The 23,031-nt window shown below is 40.6% G+C and overlaps 1 protein-coding gene across 1 annotated transcript in view; it reads right to left on the reverse strand.

The window, feature by feature from the left end:
- HIBADH (3-hydroxyisobutyrate dehydrogenase) overlaps positions 1 to 6,391 on the reverse strand; it is a 108,089-nt gene extending 101,698 nt beyond the window's left edge. The window contains exon 1 of the mRNA XM_038557189.1: positions 6,163 to 6,391. Within this exon, the coding sequence (XP_038413117.1) occupies positions 6,163 to 6,253 (91 nt within the window). The 5' untranslated portion in view covers positions 6,254 to 6,391. The remainder of the gene's footprint in view (positions 1 to 6,162) is intronic.
- Positions 6,392 to 23,031: the final 16,640 nt, after the last annotated feature.

Raw genomic sequence — 23,031 nt, forward strand, 5'->3', positions numbered from 1 at the left:
AAAGATTTCACAGATATTCAATGCATTATTCTTTCAATATTTTTGCTTGAAATTTTTAACAATAAAATAAAAAGAAAAAAAAGCATATCTAACATGGAAAAAAAAATCACAAACATGACAAAATACAAATAACCAGGAAAAACACTTGCAACACACAAGAGAAACAGCACTACTTTGTTTAAAATCTAGAAGAAACATGAATAACTCATTTTTTAAGCAAGTAAAAATCACAAAATAATAGTAAACCGAAAATATGTAAATGACAAAACCTTTAAAAATATACTCAATTCTGTCATAATTGGAGTAATACAAAACAAAGCAATGTAGTAGCATTTTTCACTTATCAGATGAACAAATTCGTTTCTCTGATAAAAGTACTGGCAAGGAAGGACTGATGAAAACATGTACCCTCATACTGCAGAATCACATTTTAGGTCAGCCTTTTGGATGACTTTTTTTTTTTTTTTCTTTTAATGAGAGTCACACAGAGAGAGAGAGAGAGGCAGAGACATAGGCAGAGGGAGAAGCGGGCTCCATGCACCGGGAGCCCGACGTGGGATTCGATCCCGGGTCTCCAGGATCACGTCCTGGGCCAAAGGCAGGCGCCAAACCGCTGCGCCACCCAGGGATCCCCTTGGATGGCTATTTGAAAAAAAATTATCTACATTTGAATTTTATTATGAAATTCAAATTTAAAATGTACATACTCTTTGACACAGTAATTCCATATCTAGGAATTTATGCTATACTGGGGTGTCAGCACAGTTTTTCTTAAAGGGTCAGGTAGGAAACATTTTCAGCTTTCCAGGCCACGAGGCCTCTGTCACAGCTATTCAACTCTAATTTTAAAGCAGCCATAAACAATCTATAGACAAATGACCATGCTCGTGTTTCAATACAATTTTATTTACAAAAAAACAGGGGCCCAGCTATAGGCCACAGTTTGTTGACTCCTACTAGGAGGTTATTAAGTGAAAAAAAAAGCAAGATAAAGAGCATTATATATAATAAAGTACCATGGGTAAGGACACATGCATTAACTTTTACTGAATTTCTGTAAGAATATGTAAGAAACAGTAGTTACATCTAGAGAGTTGTTGGACTGATGGGTCAGAGTTAGAGAAAAGACTATTTTTTATAATCTTTTGAGTTTTTACCATGTGCATACAACTTTTTAAACTACTTTCATAATAAAATAAAATTAATGAATTGGCACACAGTGAGAGTTTACTAATGTTATATGAGTGAATGACAACTAGACAGAGCTTTCATCAAGTGGACATACGGGGATAAAGTCAGTTCTGAAGCAATCACAGAATAAAGACGGTGATAAAACGGATTCAGCAAAGTGGATCCGCAACCATTAAACACTGCAGGTTGACTCTCCATTATCCCTTCCTCCCAGATCCAGAGGCAAGTTCTAAATAATTAAACCAATTACGGTAATGCCATCTCTCTACAACTGGTTAGGTTCCAGAGATTGGCAGCCCTAGGTAAACCATTTGGAAATGCTGTGGGTAATCTGAATATGTAACAAGGAATGAACCAGAGATTAACAAAAGGATTGTATCTAATCAGCAAATTTCTGTGACTATCAGTAGTAACATTACTTAAGTGACATCCAGGAGGAACACAGATCACAGACAAGAGAAGTTACCCAGAAAAAGAGCAGGAGGTAGAGAAAAAATAATACTAAAATGCTATCAAAGGCATCACTGAAATTCCTAATTACAAGTAAATCTGAAGTCTAAGCTGGATACAGACAAACTTAGAAAGGGACTTAATGAAATGAGGGAGCAGAAAAGGACATCTATGTATGAGGGAACAGAAAAGTACATCTATGAAATGAGGGAGCAGAAAAGTACATCTATGTATATAGATGTGGGATGGAAATTGGGGGTCAAAGGACTAAGTGTAATAACAATGACATATATAGCACACTGATTAACAGAAAGGGGTTGGGAGGTGGTGTAATACTAACCAGAAGGCCAGTTCAGTTTTTGAATATTGGAAGTATAGCAATACCTAGCAATGAAAATTTGGAAGAGCTGAAGTAGAGTGCTGATGTTAGTTGTTAAAGCCGAGACCCAGCTTTGGATGGGCCAATATGAAAATCGATGAAGATAAAGTCTTTAATGATGGGCTCAGTAGTTCATCTCATTTTTGCTTATGGCAAAGATAGAGAAAGGGTAGTATAATTAGATGACAACGTCAAAAGAGAAGAGAGTTCTTACTGATGGTGATTATATTTAAGAACTCTGAATTCAGAAGACCTACATTCCTATCCAAGCAAGGTCACTTTTTAGATGTATGCCCTTGAATAAGTTCCTTGGTTTCCCTAGACATTAAGTTTTATCAACAAGAGTCACTACTTCAGGTTAAAAATACTTAAGGACGCCTTGAGATAATACATGTAAAGTGTCAAACAGCACCTGGTACCATAGGTCATTAAATATTTGCTACTTCCAGTAGTCAAGAGACAGCACTGGGGTACAAGTCCTATGCCGAATGCCCATTTTGCCTAGTAGGTAAGAAGAGCCAGAGTGTTAGAAAAAGGGATAGAGAATATTTTAGAGGATGCTCCCTATCCAAGAAATAGAGCTCTTATTTAAGGTAAAGCATCAGGAGTGCTTGGACAATACAGAACACCCTCCCAAAGATGCAGAAATTCAAATAAGTAAAAGAGAATTCTCACCCTAAAAGCTTTCAAACTTAAATAATACATTTTCCCTTAAGTAAGTTACACACATTAATACATAGAAATACAGCTGGATAGCTAAAATCAAGCTGGCAGAAAATCAGTCAACACAATACAAAGGTGACACTGGTTGACTGGTAAAGAAACTAGCTAGAAATTTTGGCAAAACTAGTTTCTAAATCCACAAATGTAAATTTATAGGTTATGTCCTTTTTCTCCAATGAGACAGGGGCAAAGGTATCCATATCTTGGTAACATGCAGTGGTACCAAAAAACCAGACTATTCTAAATATGAAAATACAAAAATTGTAGAAAACTGGAAAATATGAAAAAGTATCATAAGGGAAAAAGATAATCTCATTACACAAAAATAATCACTATTAGCATTTTACAGGGCCCATCCAGTTTTTTAAGTGCATTTTTTCATTATATTGAGATTATATAGTACACACAACTTTCATACTACTTTATCACATAATATTATGTCAAAAGTATTCTATCTACTTTATTTTTTTTTTAAAGATTTTATATATTTATTAATTCATGAGAGACACACAGAGAGAGAGAGAGAGAGAGGCAGAGACACAGGCAGAGGAGAAGCAGGCTCCATGCAGGGAGTCCGATGTGGGACTCGATCCCGGGTCTCCAGGATCAGGCCCTGGCCAAAGGCAGACCTAAACTGCTGAGCCACCCAGGCTGCCCTCTATATACTTTAATACTAAGAGTTACCAAACTAAGGGTAGTGACTTGCTCTATCTACAAAGGCCTTTATTTGAGTCATTACTTTAGAAATAATTATTTTCCTTATGTAATCTCACAAGTCTAAGGTCAACTTTTGGTTGGAGGATCTTAATCAGCTTTTCAAAGTTTCATGTGCAACCTTAGAGGCTAATGCTAAGGAAAAATATGCTATACATTTTATTTATACTATGCATTGCTTTGGAAGTAGATTTCATATACACAAAAAGGGCCATAGTAAAAAAGTTCCCATTTCTGTACATGATGCTGGTTAATTTTCCAATTCCACCTTTGATCAGTGGTCATTTTAAGGTAATCTGATACAAATTATTTTTCCATGTACATGTTGATGAGTCACAAAAAGCACAGAGCTCTTATAATTGTAGATTTTTTTCTTGTCCAATTAAAGAAGTCTAAACTAAATCTAGTTACTTTTTAAAATACAGAACTTTTTAATAAATGATGAAATAGTAATATATGAGTACTTTACTATTTATTTTTCCTTTTTGAGGCTTTTAATATTTTAAAATTAAGATATGCTTTTAGCCAGCAACCTTTAGGTCTCTCTTTTTAAGTAAATACGTCGTATGGATCTTTATAATAGTATCATCCATATGATAAGAACACCCCAAACATACAACAGCAACAAATATCCCACAGAATTCAGAACATTAAATAATGTTACTATTTGAACATTGTTCTTTCTGTCCCTAAACTCTAGATTTGCATGTATTTTTTAAGTTTTTAAGACTCCAATGCCAAAAAAGTTAACGAAAAAGTATATTTAGTAAACTAAAATTAACAAAAACATTTTTTTAATTCTAAAGTTTATTTATTTATTTGAGAGAGAGAGAGAGAGAGAGAGAGCGTGCGCGCCGCGAGTACAAGCACAGAAGGAAGGAGGGCAGGGAAAGGGGAAAGCAGGCTCCCCACGGAGAGCAGAGAGGGACTCCAGGACTCTGAGATCATGACCTGAGCTGAAGGCAGATGCTTAACCAACTGAGCCACCGAGGCACCCAAAATTAACAGAAACATTTAAAACAATTCCACCAAGTAAAAACAATTGTAGTTTTAAGCAATCACACAAAACTAAATATTTAAAATTTATCATAAATCTATATCCATACATCTTTGGGTCAAATAGCCCAAAGAACAAGTTGTATTGCCAAAGTAGTCTAACTAGCATTGGGAGGTAAGTTCATCCAATTGAGAGGCAACGAGGATAGTCTTAGGCCTCAGGTCCTTCCAGCATGAATTTAAAGAACTTTCATAACTCTGAAATGTGCATCATTAAAATATCATTAGAACAGCTTGTAAAGCCACCAAATAACACATTCGTCTTCCCCTGGCTAATCAAAACTGAAACAACAGCACATTCATGTGAAAACTAGTACAACATTTAGTAATGGAAAAGTGACTAATAGATTCAAGTATCTTCAAAGTGGGAGGTGTTTATATATATATATATATAGCTCAATACATACATGTAGCTCAAATAGTGGTTACACTCAAGTTTAGCAGATTCCATGAGTTTGTATCTTGTTACTGTGATTCTGTATCAGACATCTGTTCTCTTGCATCACATGAAGCCTGCCTGTCTCAAGCCAGAGAGGAAATTCACTGTTCTGCTTTAGTATTACTGAAGGGGAGGAAGGGAAGCTATTAAGCACTAAATTCCCAGCCTGGTATTTTGTTACGTGATCAGAAAATATTAATGCCAAAGCTATTTTAAAAATCCTAAGTATGAAACTGCTCAACAGTGCATTGTTACAGCTCTCAAAGTTTTACAGAAAGACCATGGCAATGTCCCCACAAATCAACCAACTTTTCCAATTAAAGTAGAAACTGCAGGAATGAGGAAGCATCAAGAACTACTTTCTAGATCCTGCTGGGATGCCCCAATTCACTTATGCAAGGGGCTTCAAGTTCTTCGTTGGAAAAATGATTAGATTAGATCCCTGTGGATCTAAAAACTGCCTCTTCCTAAGTCGATGGTTGGCTTCCATGACTTATAATGATATGCAGGGAGGAAGAGGATAGGTTCAGACCACAATTTTGAGGACACTCAAAGTGTCTTGGTTCATAATTTGCCAGAAGTGCCAGCATCTTCGGGTAGCACAGTTACAAAGAAAGGGGGGGTTTCGGAGGAGGCACCCCTTGGTGGTCAAGGGTGACTTAAAACTTGGCTGGAATGACTGGTCACCTGGTTTGTACAGATAACGGTTTGTGTGAGATCATCCTTCGCGATTAAGGTGGTTGACAAAATTCAAGCCCCGCTGCCCGATGGCACTCCCACCGGGGCGCATCCCTGGGGGCGCTGGAAGGTCGGCCAGCGCCGCAAGCCCAGAGTCCGCAGGGGGGTGGGTGCCGGGTCGCCCCCGGGGTTGGGCCCTCCGGCCGTCCTCGGAGCCCGAACTCCAAAGAAGCACGCCCCGGAGCCAAATACTCCTCCCTTGCCCCCAAGCTCTTCCCACCCCTTCCTAAGAGCCGAAGAAGCCGCGGAAAGCCATTCATCTGGATCCCGGGCGGGAGGGGGCGGGGAAAGAACCAGCTAGCTGTGCGACAGGCAGCGGCAGGAGCGGCCAGGCCTTGGGACCAGCCAAAATTGAGGAATTTTAAGCCCCGACCCAACCGCAGCGCCTCCCGTGAAAGCCCTTCTCCGGCCGTCAGGGCGCGAGGAGCGGCAGCCGGAGGAGGGACGGGGGGACAAGGCGCGAGGTCCTTACCCGCTGCAAGGCTGGCCGCGGCCGGGCGCTGGCCGCGGCTCCAATACCGGAGGCCGGAGGCGGCTGCACGGAGCCGTAAGGAGGCTGCCATGCTGCCCCCGCCCCGCCTCCCCGCGGTGACCTCCGCGGCTCCGGGCTCACCCACTGACTGCGAGTGTGCGCCGCGGAGCGGGCGGGATGCGCCGCGGCGTGGGGCCGCGCGCGCACGCGCTCTGCAGCTCAGGGCGAGCTCCCACCGACGAGGCGCGGCCCGGCGAGACCCGGGTCGTCAGTGCCCTGACGGATGGGCGACGCGACCAATCAGGATGCTCGTGTCCGCTAACCGCCAATGGGAAGCCTTTCCGAGCCCCACCCCCATGCAGCGCTCTGGCCCCGCCCCCGAGCTCCGCCCCCGTCCACCGACTGCTGGCGGGAGTCCGCTTGTTTATCAAAACGCAGTGGGTGTGCGGGAGGCGGTGGCCGCAGCTCGCGTCCGACTCCAGAGAGCCCTCGACCGTCCCCCCGCCCCTAAGGACCGCCCCCTGCGTGGCTGCAACTGCCTGTGTTGCCTCTACGCGGACAAGGACAAAACTTGCATTTGCCTGCGGCTGCTGCGATTTTCAGGCAAAAGCAGAAATTCTTCGTCTAAGTATGGGAACCCATTTTTAACTTCAATACGTAATTCTAAAAAATAAAAAATACGGGATCCCTGAGTGGCTCAGCGGTTTAGCACCTGCCTTTGGCCCAGAGCGCGGTCCTGGAGTCCCGGGATCAAGCCCCACGTCGGGCTCCCTGCATGGAGCCTGCTTCTCCCTCTCCCTCTGCCTGTGCCTCTGCCTCTCTCTCTCTATGTCTATCATGAATGAATGAATGAATGAATGAATGAATGAATGAATGAATAAATAAATAAATAAATAAATAAATAAATAAATCGTGGATCTCCTAATGTTAGCATTTGTATTTTTAGCGTCCTTTCATTGAGAAACAACAGAAACCTGCCATAAATGTAATGACTTCATTTTATCTAACCCAACAGTTTCTCCGGAAATTCGAAAGATAGTAGGAAAATAACGTTGCTGACCTTGTTCTCTTTGAAGGGTAGAATTATTAGCAACTCTGTTCCCACGTACATTTTTCTGATCTTTGAAAACTCTGCATTTTGTAAGCAAAAGCTAAGGATAAATGAAAATCCAGAAACTATGTGCGTGTCAGAGAGAGATTGGTTCATTCTTGTCTGTGCTTAGGGTACATATTTGAATCTCTGAACCTTTTGGCCGTAATGGCAGGGCCTCTCGTCTCCACTGACCCCATCAAAGGGTTGTGAGCCCTGCCCACTCCAAAGCAAGACTTGCAACCTTTGGAGAGAGGTAGCATAGGAGGAAAAACAATGAGGAGTGGCTAGGGCAATAGAAAGCTCAAGATGTCCACCACCCCCACTAAATTAATTCTACTTATTCATTTGCCTAGATTGTGCTCACCCAACCTTTTAATCTGAGTAGCAGAATCAACAGATTTGACTTTGACCTTATTTTCTACTTCTGCCCAGTCAGTCACTCATGAGTTGGAAGTGCCTAAAGGAAAAGGAGAGGAATTGGATAGCTTGCAAGCGGGTGCTTTCATGTTTCTGATTACGCTGGCAGTGTTCCCAGGAACTAGTACAGAGTGCAAGGTTCACATTGTGACTGGTACAAAAGCAATTCCCTTCTTTGGCTGTACACTGCAACCCCTTATTCCACACCAACCAAAAAGAAGGAAGAAAGGGCGGGAGGAAGGGAGGGAGGAAAAGAGGAGAGAGGGAAGGGAAGAAAGAAGGGGGGGAAATTATTTCAGCTATTGAGACAGTCTCCTAGATTTGGGTTCCCACCCAAATATATTTATTGGTTTCTTGAGAATGTCCCACCCAATCTTCTCTCCCCAGTTTATTTAGGTTTCAGCTGGAATAGACCTCCTGCAACCAATAAATGTAGCCCTACGGATTTCTATAATTAACTGCTGAAATGTGCTCTGCCTTTCAACTATGTCAACCTACATAGCAGAGCTATTTACAACACAGGACAACATATCAATTGATCTCCCAGCTCCTAAACTTTATATCCCAGTCCTCTTGAGGTTTTATATCCAATCAGATTGTTTTTGTCATTTTTATTGTGAGCTACTGTTTTTTGTTTCTCCAGGTTGTTTATAGAGATCTTTTCTTGAAAATGAGTATTTCTTTACAAACAATTGCCTCTATGAGCGGTGTTTTCCTAGGACTGGAGAGGGGAGAAGGGGCTCAGAAAGAAGGGCAAGCAGAACTAAAGCTGGCCTTGAGATCTTTTTTAATATGTACCTCTTTTCTTAAAAAAAAAAAAAAAAAAACACTAAACTAATGTAATGGCTTTGAAAAGGGATCGAGTATATTGAAAATTTGACTCTTTTTTCCCCAACCAGGACCGAGGGATAAATCACAATTTCTCCATATCCCTACCTCATATAGTTTAATACCTCCTCCCAGAAGTCCTTTGCTGCTTCATAAATTACGACTCTGAGATTTTTATAGAAGTTTATAATAAGCATTATAATTTTTAAATAATTACTATTTGGAGGTGCTTGTAGATATTACTGTGTTTACAAAGGCTGTTACTGCCTATGGCTGGCTTTGCTTGATTGCCTTCCCCATATCTTTGAAGGACATTGTAACTTTCCCCCAGATCTCTGCCATGTAGTTCTGTTTGAAATTGTGTTTCAACACATTAAAGCCTCTTCACTTCTGCTTCTGGGAATATGGAGTGAGTATATTTTTCTCTGTCTCTTCCAATAACTACAACTAAAAACTCTGGGTGTTGTATATAAAACAAATTTAAGAAACTCTGAAAGGTGGAGGAAAAAGTGTCATACTAGCTAGGGACCTCAGGACCAAAGACAAACACAGAGGCAAACTCTTGGGTTTTTGTTTAGCCTTATATTCTCCTACTGGGTACTAGAGAATCTCCAAACTAGACACCTGAAAATGCCAAAAGGCACAGACACAACTGCCCCAGTAAAAGGCTACTCTCTTTAGCCCAAGGATGAGAAAGGGGCAGCCTACCAAGACATAACTTTCAGGAAATAACTAGTCTGCTATAGACAAACACCACACCATAAAAACCTATAGCCCTGCCCCTGCCAGCAAAAGCCAAGTGAGGAGCCTAGACTTGCACAGTCTATAGGCTGTCATGAAACACCCAAACGTCCTAATACCCCAATCCCTCTACACTTCAATCCTGCTGATGTGTCAAAGAAATCCAAGTAGAGAGAGAGGACTTATATCCCATTGCTGAGATGTAACAAATACCCCTTTATGCATATGCCCCATCCCTCTCCTCACAGTGCCATTGGAGACTACATGAGAAGCCTGGACTTCCACCCCTAGGATCAGAGGAAGGGCCTTCACCACTGTCTGGTGTAAGGACGCCAAGCAACCCCAGAATGGTGCCAGTAGAGGCTGCATGGGGAACAGTAATGAGGTTCTCCTATGCCTCCCAGCTAGGGAAGTATCAGTGGAAGCCTAGTGGGAAGTTGAACTCCTACCCAAGCCCACCAGTAATGAGGAGCCCCACCCCTACCATATCACTGTCAATATGGGCAGAATGGGGAAACTCAACTTCTACCCTTACCTGCCATTAACATAGACAATGCCCCTCCTCTGTTCTTTTGCCAGGGCACTTTCAAGAAAAAGTGCTTTATATAAGATACAGAGGGGGTAGCCCGGGTGGCTCAGCGGTTTAGCGCTGCCTTCAGCCCAGGGCGTGATCCTGAAGACCCAGGAAGGACTCCAACGTTGGGCTCCCTTCATGGAGCCTGCTTCTCCCTCTGCCTGTGTCTCTGCCTCTCTCTTTCTCTCTGTGTCTCTCATGAATAAATAAATAAAATCTTTTTTAAAAAACCTTACAAAAATAAATAAATAAATAAATAAATAAATAAATAAATAAGATATGGGGGGAAAAATAACAAGATCCAGAGTATAACAATACCCAAACATTTTCAACTTAACCATACCAAGAACCAGGAATATCTTAAACTGAATGGGGGAAAAAAAGTGTCAATATCGCATATATCAATTATGATAAAAATAATAGAGATGTTTGGCTTTGTTTGTTTTTGCTTAAAGATATAATTACCAGAGGCCCATGATATGATCTTGGTAGCCTTCAATCACTCTGATATTTCCTGGTCAGATTATTATTATTTCTACATCTGGCCCAATTCATCTGTAAAGAGTATAAAGCAGTGGTTTGCAATTCCAAATGCATATTAAGCCATTTTCAAAATACCAAAGCTCAGTCCTCATCCACAAGTAGTTTCTTTTTTTTTTTTTTTTTTTTTTTTTTTTTTTTTTTACGGACAAGAAGTTGACTTTATTGGTGTTCACGGAACATACTGGACGGCCGCGCAGCCGCCCCCTGGCCGCCCGCCGACCTCCGACACCCCAGCCACCCACTGGGGGCCACAAGTAGTTTCTAGGGTAAGTCATAGAGCACTTGAATTTGTTTTCAATTTCTTCAAATGATTCTGCTGCACAGTGAATATTGAGAGCCACAGCCTTAGAAGGTAAAACTATCTAAGGCATAAGAGATGCTCAGGAACTAATCATGCTGGCAGTGACCATGGGCATACAGAAAAAGAGACAAGTATAAAAGATATCCGGGAGGCAAAATTGATATCACCAGTTATTTCTGAAGTTGGAGGAGACTTGAAAGAGAAGTAATCTAGGTAGAGCCCCGGTTTTTTTGGCTTGAGTGACTGAATAGATCAAAGTGCTATTTCCCAATATGAGGAATTGGATTATGTTGTGTTTGAAGTGGATGTGTCCAGGGGCAGTTGACGAGATGGAGAATCTAAGTTAGAGATACATATTTGAAGTCGTGGGCCAATAGATGGTAATGTAAGTCATGGGTGTAGATGGGATCATTATAAACATTATAAAAGAACATGGTTGGGGCACCTGGCTGGTTCAGTCAGTAGAGCATGCAACTCTTGATTTTAGGGTCATGAGTTCAAGCCCCACATTGGGATTTTTTAATATTTAAAGAAAATTAAAAATAAAGGAACATGGTTGATGATAAAACTCCAGAGAACATCCTAGGAGTGGCTGGAAGATTTAGAGCTTATGAAGACTGAAAGGGAGGGTCCAGAGGAGGAGAGAAACAAGGAGAAATATCTGAGAAGTAAAAGCAGGATAAAAGTTCAAAGAGGGAATATTTCACAGTGCCAGTTATTGTCAACTAAGTGGTAAGATAAGCGCAAAAAGGTAAGTCTTTGTGGGCTTTTGCAACTAAGAGTTAGTGTTGGCTTTAGTCAGAACGAGCAGATGTAGTGAAACACTGGGGCCAGATCATGTTAGATGGAGGAGAGAATGACCAATGGCAAAATGGAGACATTGAGTCAGTGAATACTGTCTGCTTTCTCAAGAAACCTGGCCTGTGAATGAAATGAGAATTTAGAGAGAAGTAATTGCCAAGGGAAGCCTTTATTTGTTTTCATTTTAAAGAGGAAAGACGTTTGAGTATGCTAAGGGGTAAAGGTAAAGAGTTGAAGGAGGTGATAGTTTGGGGGTTATTACCGAATAATCCTTGGGATTCTTCCTCCTTGATTAAAAAAAAATCCCTATTTAGTTTCTACATAAGACCTATAGTAAGAAAGAAAGTATATATATATATATATATATATATATATATATATATATAGGCACCTGGGTGGCTCAGTGGTTGAGCATCTGCCTGCCTTTGGCTCAGGGCATGATCTTGGGGTTCTGGAATCAAGTCCCACATCAGGCTCCCTGCAGGAAGCCTGCTTCTCCCTCTGCCCGTGTCTCTGCCTTTCTTTCTGTGTCTCTCATGAATAAACAAAATCTTAAAAAAGAAAAGAAAGCATATAGAGAGCCTCAGTTAGTAAAGCTATGGATTTTCTTTCCAGCAACAACACAAACTTAGAACAATCCTACAAACACAAGCATAGTGAGGCATAATAATTTTTTAAAATGTAGATCGGGATGCCCAGGCGGCTCAGTCAGTTAAGCGTCTGACTCATGACATCAGTTCAGGTCATGATCCCAAAGTTGTGAAATCGAACCACATGCCAGGCTCCAAGCTCAGCACAAGGGGTATGCTTGAGATCCTCTCCCTTTGCCCCTCTCTCTGCTGTGTACTCTCTCTCTAAAATAAATAAAGAAAATAAATCTAAAAAAATACAGATCAAGTCAGGAACATGCATGCATTTAAGGTGATTTCTTGGCAGTAAGAATTTTAGAGAAAGAAAAGTTCCTGCCACTTCTCTTGTTAAGTCAGACTCTCTCCATAGATGGGTATAAGGTTCACTTACAATTCTAATGAAAGGGACAAATTAGTTGCCAATTCTTGTTAGCTTATGGTTCCCATTTTCTATTGCCAGACAACATGAAAATGACCAGCGGGTTGAGCTAAAGCCCCAGTCTAATCAACGACTTTCTCCTCTAAGTACTCATTCCTTAGGGAAATGGATCTTGAAATACAGTAACATTCTGGTTGCTCTCATGCCTGTTGTTCATCCAGTCCTCTGTATAACTTTTGATCAAGCATATATTGAGAATACATTTATCCACTGCTCCAATTTTTTTTTGAGAAGCACTTAAAAAACATCATCATTGATCCATAGGTTGTAAGCCTAGAAATCTATCCAAAAGAAACAATCATAGAGGGATATGTTAATAGGAGTGCTTTTCTAAAAGGAGGGGACAATAAAACCATACAAAAAGAGAAGTCTAGACTAAATATATTCTGTTCCATATATACTGTAGAACACTGTCCCCCAAGATCTGTTCTTCCCTTCATCCGGATAATAGAATTTCTAGCTGAAGACATGGCTAGTAGCATCAAAACTAAATTTCCCAACTTCTGTTGCAAGTAGGTATGGCAATATAACTAATCTCTGGCCATTGGGACATAAGCATAGTAGAAACAATCTGAGGAAGCAGTTGATATATAAAATTGTCCCTTCTTCCTTCATCCTATTGATTGGGATGTAGATGTGATAGTTGGCAAGCTATTTTAGACCATGAGCACAAGGGCTATGTCTGAGAAGTGACAGGGCAGAGATAAAAGTAGTGTCCAAATCTACCTTAGTATAGCATGGAGCAGAGCTGTCACACCAGCCTTGATTGTCCATACTTACATGGGAGAGAGAATTTAACTTTGGTCTTGTTTAACTCACTGTTATTTTGCAGTTTGGGTCACTCACAGACGAGCCTAATTCTAATTTATATATACATGGACATTTATGGAAACATTCAAAATATTGTTTCCTAATAATTTTTAGTAGTATAGGAAAATTCCCATAATGTTAAGTGAAAAAAAAATCAAGATACAAAACTATTCTTGCAATATTTTGCAATTTGTATTTTATTAAGCATATACATACATAGGAAGACAAAAAGTAGGATTAAAGATTTTTCTTTAAAAAAAAAGATTTATTTATTTATTTATTTATTTGAGAGAGAGAGAGAGAGAGAGAGAGGGAAGGAAGGGCAAAGGGAGAGAGAGACAAGCAGACTCCCTGCTGAACATGAGCCCTGATGCAGGACTGAATCCCGCCACCCGAGAACATCACCTGACCTGAAATCAAGAGTCAGACGCTCAACCGACTGAGTCATCCAGGCACCCCTAAAGATGTTTTTTCTTATCTCTGCTTTTCTTCACCTTTCCTACTTCACCATACAAAAATTAATTCCAGATGAACAAAAGACTTATGTATGGAAGACAAAATTTTAAAGCTATTAGAAGAAAATGTGGAAGAGTATCTTTGGAGTAAGAAAGAATTTTTTTAACAAGTCACAAAATACAAACAATAAAGTATTAATACATTCAACAGCAATGTAATTAAGAACATGTGTTCATCAAAATATAACAAATAGAAAGTAAAGAAACAAGCCACTGGGAAAAGATGTTTGCACACACAAAAGCATCAAAGGATCAGTATCCACTACATGTATATAGATAGATAGATTTTATTTATTTATTCATGAGAGACACACAGAGAGAGGCAGAGACATAGGCAGAGAGAGAAGCAGGCTCCCTGTAGGGAGCCTGATGTGGGACTTGATCCCAGGACCCTGGGATCATGACCTGAGCCAAAGGCAGATGCTCAACCACTGAGCTACCCAGGTGCCCCAATTTAAAAGAGTTTTTAAAAAGGACCAATTTGGAACTAATTTTTAAAACTAAGCACATACCAGTAGGGTGCCTGAGAATGTAAATTTGTTAAGGTTAGGACACACTTCGTGGGGATCATTTACAGGTTCAGGCAATATTCAGGGAGTGATGGAAAGAACCTAGGTCTCTAATGGAACCTGGGCCTCTGCTAGTATGGACCAGAATAAAAGACACCTCTGACTCTTTTACTGAAACCATTTTAAGTCCCTGTATCCTGGAATTTTTTTTTTCCAGCAGCAATGTGTCCCTTGACTAATGAAGCCATTGTCCTTCTTTATGTGTTCCTTGTAAATATCAGCAGAGTAGATAAGGCATGATTCTGACAACAGCACAGTGTTTCTATGATATTGTCTGGGAAAAGATCAGCTGCTTCCACACCTTAGAAATTTCATTTTCTACTTCCTAGGACTTTCAGGCCTTGACACACTGGGACAAGATGGCTAAAAATTACGAGACCAAAGTTGACACCAGAATTCGAACTGATTCATTTACCAGGAGATTTAAAACAGTGGGGCTCCTGGGTGGCTCAGTGGTTGAGTGTCTGCCTTTGATTCAGATTGTGATCTCGGGATCCTGAAATCGAGTCCCGCATCAGGCTCTCCTAAGGAGCCTGCTTCTCCCTCTGCCTATGCCTCTGCCTCTCTCTGTGTCTCTTGTGAATAAGTAAATAAAATCTTTTTAAAAATGAAAAAACAGCAACACCCTTGCAGACATAATTAACATATTCTATTCCCTTGATAATAAAGCTACATAGGAAGCTAATTCATCAGAGGCTGTTTCAGTGACTTGCCAGAAAATTTTAAAGTTCATGTGGTAAATTCACTCTCCCCCAATAGGGAGACCTGCATGGAACTTAGAAGGTTGCTTCATGATCATAAAATCAAAATAAGGGAAAACATGAGTTAAATGTATAGTGATTATCCTCTTACTTTTGTAACCATAGTGACAGAATCAAAATCAAAAGCTAAAATTTCCTATCTTTATCTTCACATCTGAAATGTCATTACAGCTGAGAGCAAAAATAGGTCAATGGCAGAAGGTAAGCCTTACTTTTCCTGACCCCAACCCCAACCCTAACCCTTCCTTTTCCATGAACAACAGACATTTCCAATGTTTGCCTGTGACTCTTCTTTTTTATCCCGAGGGCTGGTCCAAGAGTGTGTTGCTTTAATGAGATTTTCGCCTGTTTTGGGAGAAAAGAAAAAAATAATCTCCCTAGATAGTAGACTTTCTGGGAATGACTGCCTTTGTTCTGAGAATATGCTCTTTCTTATTTTTTGTGGTGGTAAAACATCTTTTCTCATATGACATGATGATGGGAGTAGTTGATAGATTTTTTTCGTGTCACTCTGGTAAATTGAAAAGTTGGCAGCACTTCATCAGGTCCTCCAATTTTTTTTAAAGAGTCATAATCCTAAAAGCCTATTGTTTTACCCTCCTGTAGATGAACAACCACTTTTTCGATTGACATTCCTAAGATATGATATTTCAAACTGGTTACTCTGAAGTTTTCTGAGACTTCAGGCTATCCTTCAGGTGATCCATTTTGGTTTGTTTTATAGCTAAACTCCTAGATGTTTTATTTTATCTCCTTTACAAGTTATCAGGGCATATCATGATAGCCCCAAAGTATTTAGAACATCCAATGAATCCACTATCTAAGAGCACAGTAATCATGTCTTATAAAAGTAATAATAACATCTACAATCTCTTGAGCGTGTGCCATATGCCAGGCACTATAAATTCTTTACATGGATTAATTCAGGCTGTCCTTTCAACAACCCTAGGAAGTTAATATTATTATTATTTGCATTTTAAGATGAGATGATTGGAGCGTAAAGAGATTATTAATTTGTCTAAGATCACATGGCTGATAACTGGACCTGAAACTCAAAACTAGGCAATCTGATTCCAAAGTCCATGCTCATTTTATGTCTCAAAAAAAATAATAAATAAATAAATCAGATCGCCTTCTCATTGACAAATAAAACCCTACTTTTCCATGAGACAGCAATCTGACGAGGCCTAGTAGGGCTTTGTGTAGTATTCAAAATATTTTTTTTGAATACTTGATACTTAAAAAATATTCGACGCTAAATCTAATCATCCTATCCATAGAAATACATGAACAACTTGGATTTTCTAGGATAGAAAAATGAAAATACTCCTCAATAACTCCCTCCATCTTTTTTTACTTTCTCTTTGTGACCATTTTGTTCCTAAAATAATTCATGACTGCAGCTTTATCAAGAATGGTATTTCAAAAAAAAAAAAAAAAAAAGAATGGTATTTCTTGGGATGTCTGGGTGGCTTAGTTGGTTAAGTATCTGTGTTTGGCTCAGGTCATGATCCCAGGGTCCTGGGATGGAGCCCCACATTGGGTTCCCTGCTGAGTAGCAGGGAGCCTGCTTCTCCCTCTCCTGCTCTCCCTGCTTGTGCTCTCTCTCACTGTAAAATAAATACAATCTTTAAAAAAAAAAAAAAAAAGAATGGTATTTTTTAAGAATTTTCCCTTGCATTAACACTAGTTTTCTTTTTAAGATTTATTTATTTATTCATGAGAGACACAGACTGAGAGAGAAAGGCAGAGACACAGGCAGTGGGAGAAGCAGGCTCCTCACAGGGAGCCTGATGCGGGACTAGATCCCGAATCCCACGATCACAACCTGAGCCGAAGGCAGGCACCCAACCGCTGAGCCACCCAGGCATCCCAGACTTTTCAGGTTTTAACCTACTCTGTCATTACAACGGAGATAAGACTTTGTCTCTCTATTTCCTTTTCTGGGAACGTGGTCTTGAATTCTGTTTAAGGAGGATCTTGCTTCTTATCTGTGTGTTTTTCTCCCATACTGAATCCTCCAAACCTTCCTTGGCCTTCCCCACACTGACCTCTCTTGAGTGTACTCTGTAACCTTTCCTAACAGGTGTCTTTTGAGAAAGCCACATCATCTACCAATTTTCCATATATGTTAGTTTCAGCTTTAGTGCTTTAGGTCTCCTAACCATATTGTGTAATGTCAGGTCTAGCCAGGGTTTCCAACTCCTAACTCTTTAAGAAAGACAATCAAACTAAAAATCATTCACATTCAAGTCTTCCTTTAATGGATTCTGTATGTTACCTAATGTGTCAAGAGTCCCCAAGACCACCCCTAGGTTTAAGGGTTCATTAGAAGGACTCAAGACTCAGCATATAGTCATACTCATGACTATGACTCATTACAGCAAAAAGATACAAAGCAAAAGTAGCAAAGGTAAAAGGTACAGGGGGCAAAATCCAGAGGAAGCCACATGTAAGCTAAGAATCCTCTCTCAATGGAGTCACCTAGAACATACTTAATTCCCCAGTTCTGATATGTAGAATGTCTATCAGGGAAACTCATTAGAGACTCAGTGCCCAAAGCTGTTGTTGTTGTTGTTGTTGTTGTTGTTGTTGTTGTTGTTGTTGTTTTTAAAGATTTTATTTATTTGCGAGAGAGTGCACGAGGGAGGGGAAGGGGAGCCAGGGCGAGAGAGTGAGGGAGGCGGTGTGGGGCTTGATCCCAGAACCTGAGCCAAAGGCAGATGCTTAACAGACTGATCCACTCAGGCACCCCTCAGTGCCCAAAGTTTTTACTGGGAGCTGATCACACAGGTACCCTCTGCCTAGCACGGAATTCCAGACACCAGAAGGAAAGCAGGTGTTGGGCATTAACTGCATCATTGGTACAAGCAGTTTAGGAGCAGTGAGCCATTCTTACTAGTTTAGGGTGATGAGAACCCCTCCCAAATCCAAGTTCCCAGACCCTAGCCAAGGGCTAACCTTGTCAGGAGACCTTTCAAAGGATAGCATTTGGTCTACCCAGGTAACTCTTTTTTGAATACCTGAGGAACTACAAGTAAAGGAGTTCTAGCAGAACAAGTCTAAGGCAAAGTCCTTGAGGGAGAGCCAAGAGTCTGAATCTGGAGCTCCCAGACATATTGTCAAGCCCCAAAATTTGCAGCCAGACAGTGAATGAGAAAGAAAAGCGAAAATGGGAAAGCAAAGCAGGAACTTGATTGAATTAAAGCTCACTGAGGGTTTTATTCAGAGATGACTGATTCCAAATACTGCTGGGTGCCTAGGGTACTGCTCCTGGTGCGCAGCTGAATCAACTGCTTGAAACTATAGAGTCAGGCCTGGCAAATGCTCTCCGGATACCCCCACACATGGGAAAGACACCTGAGGGAAGCAAGCCTGAGACTGCTCATTGAGGGGAGTTTTGGTCTTAGAAAGCCAGGGCCATGCCAGCTTTCTGGGCCTTGCCTTTGGTACCAGCAAATGTCTAATGTCTCTAAATCTAATGTCTCTATGGTGTCTGACATATACCTAAGCAACCTTTCAGAGTGTCACAGAGGCTGACTTCTGTGGAAAGTATTCCCACAATATATAGCCAACTGTTCCTACATCTGTCCATGCTTGGCAGAGCTCTGGAAAACTCTGACAGTAGTGTGATCTGGGAGAAAGGAAGCCCTCCCATGCAACTATAGCCAGTTATATGTCCCAGCAGACAAAGTTGGATCCAGGCCTTTCTGCTGTGCCAGGATGCAAACTGAGAGGGCCACTGGGACCCTTTCAAGAGAACTAATTTGACTCATTAGGGAATCTAATAGTCCCATATGCAACATAACTTTTTTCATTAGTCAGACAAATAAAGGATACTCTTGGCCAAAAGATAAGTCAGTGATTCCCAAGGAGCTCTTATTCCTTTTCCTGTCCCCTAAGCCTGCTGGCGGATAGTGTCGTACAGTTTAATCATAAACCATCTTTTTTTTCCTCTGGGTCTATCTAAGGCGTGATGGGGCTACTGATAAAGATAGTTTATGTGTCATCTGTTCCTGCTCACACTTGGCGCCGAACACTCAACCATGCACCTGCAAAATCATCTGCAACCATGTACCTGCAAATGTGCTGGAAGACTACAAACTACCAAATGGTTTCCTTTCCTACAGAACCTTTACAAGGCCCCATACTTGTAGCCCATACCTGTAAGGCATTTTAAATCCAAGTCCAAGTCTACTTCCCCTCACCTGTAAATTCATGGCCAAGAATCTATGAATTTAGTGCTAGAATATTTCAGATTCAGGCCATCTTCTTAATAGGACAGTTGCCCTTAGTAGAGCAACCTTAACACTATGGAATTTTTCTATGAGTCCATTCAGCCAGCATTTAAAATATCCATTACAATTATGGGTTTCACTCCACATAATTCTCCGTTACTCACTTCAGTCACCACCCCAGCAACCTACATAGAAGAATTCCATGTAGTCCAGGAGAAACTTGAGGCTTTTTGAGACCTAAATGATTAGACTCTGAAGTCTGAAATATAGTCAAACAATAATTGTCTTGTAGGCAGCACACATGGAACTTTCAGCTTTGTTTGTATTATGTGGTCCTTCAGGAATATCATCTCTTGGGGCACCTGGGTGGCTCAGTGGTTGAGTGTCTGCCTTCGGCTCAGATTGTGATCCTCAGGTCCTGGGATCCAGTCCCACATCAGGCACCCGCAGGGAGCCAGCTTCTCCCTCTGCCTATGTCTCTGTGTCTCTCATGAATAAATGGATAAAATCTTTTTTAAAAAATAGGAGTATCATCTCTTGCTGGGCATACTGTGAAAAACAGATAAGTCAAAGAGTTCAGAGTTGCTCTTCCTTCCCTTGAGAGTACCAATACTTACTCTAAATAGGACTAGATTTAGAAGAGACAGAATGTCCATAGTAATTTTAACTTGATCCTGTTACTAGCAAGGAAATATTCTGTTGTTTATTTGCCAGGCTTTTTGTGGGCTTCTTTCTATAATTTTTACATTGTGTCTTTGTAGCCAGTCACTAATGAGAAGAAGTTAGGTGTAATAAACTAATTCCACCTTGAAGTTTGTAAAGTATTGTCATTAATCATAATGATCATTATTCTACAGTCTCTCCAAGCCTGATACTCTTGAAGGATATAGTTCTATTCCTCCCATGGTTGTATTCTAGGTGATAGGATGATCTAACAAATGACCTATTCTATATCAAATGAGAGGGCTTCCTAGAAGTCATATCTCTTTGACACATATCCTGATTATCATTGTCAGGCTTTATTTACTCTGTTGCTGCAGAAGAGAAATTAATTGGTTTTCTTTAACAATAGTTTGATGAACTAAGATGACTTTGTGCAGGCAACAGTGAAAAGTCTTTCATAACAGCAGTCTTCTTGAAGAAGACTAGGGTGGGGAAAATGGTCGTTGTTGGTTGATACCCACATCCATCTCCACTTTTGGCAGGTAACCAGTATGACTCTTCAGATGTGTGTCAGGGGAAACTATCACACCCAGCTCCAGAGCAAGACTGTTTTGAACTAAGGGTAATGCCATCTCCCTCAGTACATTGACTGGTGCTAGAAACCAGACCTAAGCTGATCTGCCTATGGTGTTCCTCTGGTCCCATGGACTGGTTTAGAAACAGCATATAAACCAGTTTGGGCCAATAAGAAATGGGAAGAGACATGAATGAGAGTTGTCCGTGTTCCTACAAGAGAATCACAGAAAGAAATACTCTCTTTCTCTGGACAATAGGGAGAGCAGATTTGAAGGCAGCATTTTACCATGAGAAAAGTCAGTGGGAGGGTGAATTCAGACAACAAGTGAATAACAGTCGTGGCAGGCTCGACTAAGTTGATCCTGAAACCTGCCCTCGTTTAGATTTCCATTATGTGGACCAATGAATTCCCAGTTACATGAGCCAATAGAAACTAGGTGAAGTCTGGTTTTGTTATTCTCAGGCAAAAGTATCCTAATTGAAAAGGTGAGTTTGTTTTAATTTTATTTCACTTTTAAAGTATTTTTTCTTTTTCTTTTTTAAAATAGTCTCTACACTCAATGTGGAACTCAAACTCATGACTCCAAGATGGAGAGTCATGTTTTTCTTCCAAATGAGCCATCCAGGCACCCCTACTTTTAAAATATTTTAAAACTTCATAAAATTTTTTACAAGCATATGGTGAAATTCAATCAGTGTAAAAGGACAATCAAAGTAAGTGTCCATCTTGTTTCGGATATTATCTACCTCTCTAGAGTCAACCACAGAATAACTTGGCATATATGTATATGTCCATGTTTCTATTCAAATAGAAGCACAATATACTCATTGTTCTAACATCTTTCTTTTGTATTTTGTGAATCTTGGAAATCATTTCGAATCATACATATAGATTTATCTCATTCTTTTTATTTTTTAAGATTTTATTTATTTATTTATTTATTTTTTTTGATTTTTTTTTTTTTTTTTTTTTTTAGATTTTATTTATTTATTTAGAAAGGAGGGAGTCTGCTTCTCCCTCTCCCTCATGCTTTCTCAAATAAATAAATACAATTTTTAAAAAATAAAAATAAAGGGAATCCCTGGGTGGCTCAGCGGTTTAGTGTCTGCCATCAGCCCAGGGCCTGATCCTGGAGACCTGGGATGGAGTCCCACATTGGGCTCCCTGCATGGAGCCTGCTTCTTCCTCTGCCTGTGTCTCTGCCTCTCTCTCTCCTCTGTGTCTTTCATGAATAAATAAATAAAATCTTTAAAAATAAATAAATAAAAATAAAAAATAAAGGACACATAGGGGTGCTGGGTGGCTCAGCTGGCTGAGTGTCTGGCTCTTGATTTCAGCTCAGGTCCTGATCTTGGGGTAAAGGGATTGAGCCCCATGTCTGGCTCTGCCCTCAGCTCCCTGCTGGAGATTCCCTCTCTCCCTCTCCCTTTTCTCCTCCCCTCACCCGTGTGCCCTCTCTCTCTCTCTCTCTAAAATAAACAAATAAATCTTTAAAAAAATAAAATAAAAGATGCATACACTTTTTTTGGACATGGCAAAATATTTAATGTCAGATGTGCCTCATCCTCCCATTCCTGTTTTGATTTAACAGTCTCCCCAAACTGGCAGCACCAGAGAAAACATGGGCACTTTTTCTCAGCAAGTTTTGTTTGTTTGTTTTTTCTTTTTTTTAAAGATTTTGTTTATTTATTCATGAGAGACACACAGAGAGAGGCAGAGACACAGGCAGAGGGAGAAGCAGGCTCCATGCAGGGAGCCCGATGTGGGACTCAATCCCGGGTCCCCAGGATCACACTCCGGGCTGAAGGTGGCGCTAAACTGCTAAGCCACCCAGGCTGCCCTCTTAACAGGATTTGAAAACGATTAAGCCTAGTTCTCTCGGCTTGGAAATGATTGCAGGCGAGATCATCCCACAGCATGCCTTAGGCCTCTCTGCTCTAGGGAAATAGCCTCCTGTTCTACAGGACCCTGAGGTACAGGGTCTCAGGACCCTGTTCTTCTGCAGCTTGGTGCTGGGAGCTGCACAGATGAAAATATGCAGAGATAATCCCCATACACAGTGAGGAGCATCATGGAGGCAGACAAGGGCTTGAGCCAATGTTAGCTAGTTGCTTAGTGGTGGACAACTGCTTCTAGGACTCAGCTCCCCATGTGAGAAAGGGCACCACATGACCAACACAACACAAATCCTCCCACTGAGCCAGATGCAGACACTTTTTTACATCGTAGTCAAATAGATTGTTTTTCCTTATACTATTCCAATTGCTCAAAATTATACTGTATTTTAGACTGATTAATATTTGGACTGCAGCTTTGAGTTTTATTTGTTTTCCTGGAGTTTCTAATTGTCTTTCTTTTCTTTCTGTTTCT

Source organism: Canis lupus, chromosome 14, assembly GCF_011100685.1.
Source record: "Canis lupus familiaris isolate Mischka breed German Shepherd chromosome 14, alternate assembly UU_Cfam_GSD_1.0, whole genome shotgun sequence".
Classification (NCBI taxonomy): Eukaryota; Metazoa; Chordata; class Mammalia; order Carnivora; family Canidae; genus Canis; species Canis lupus.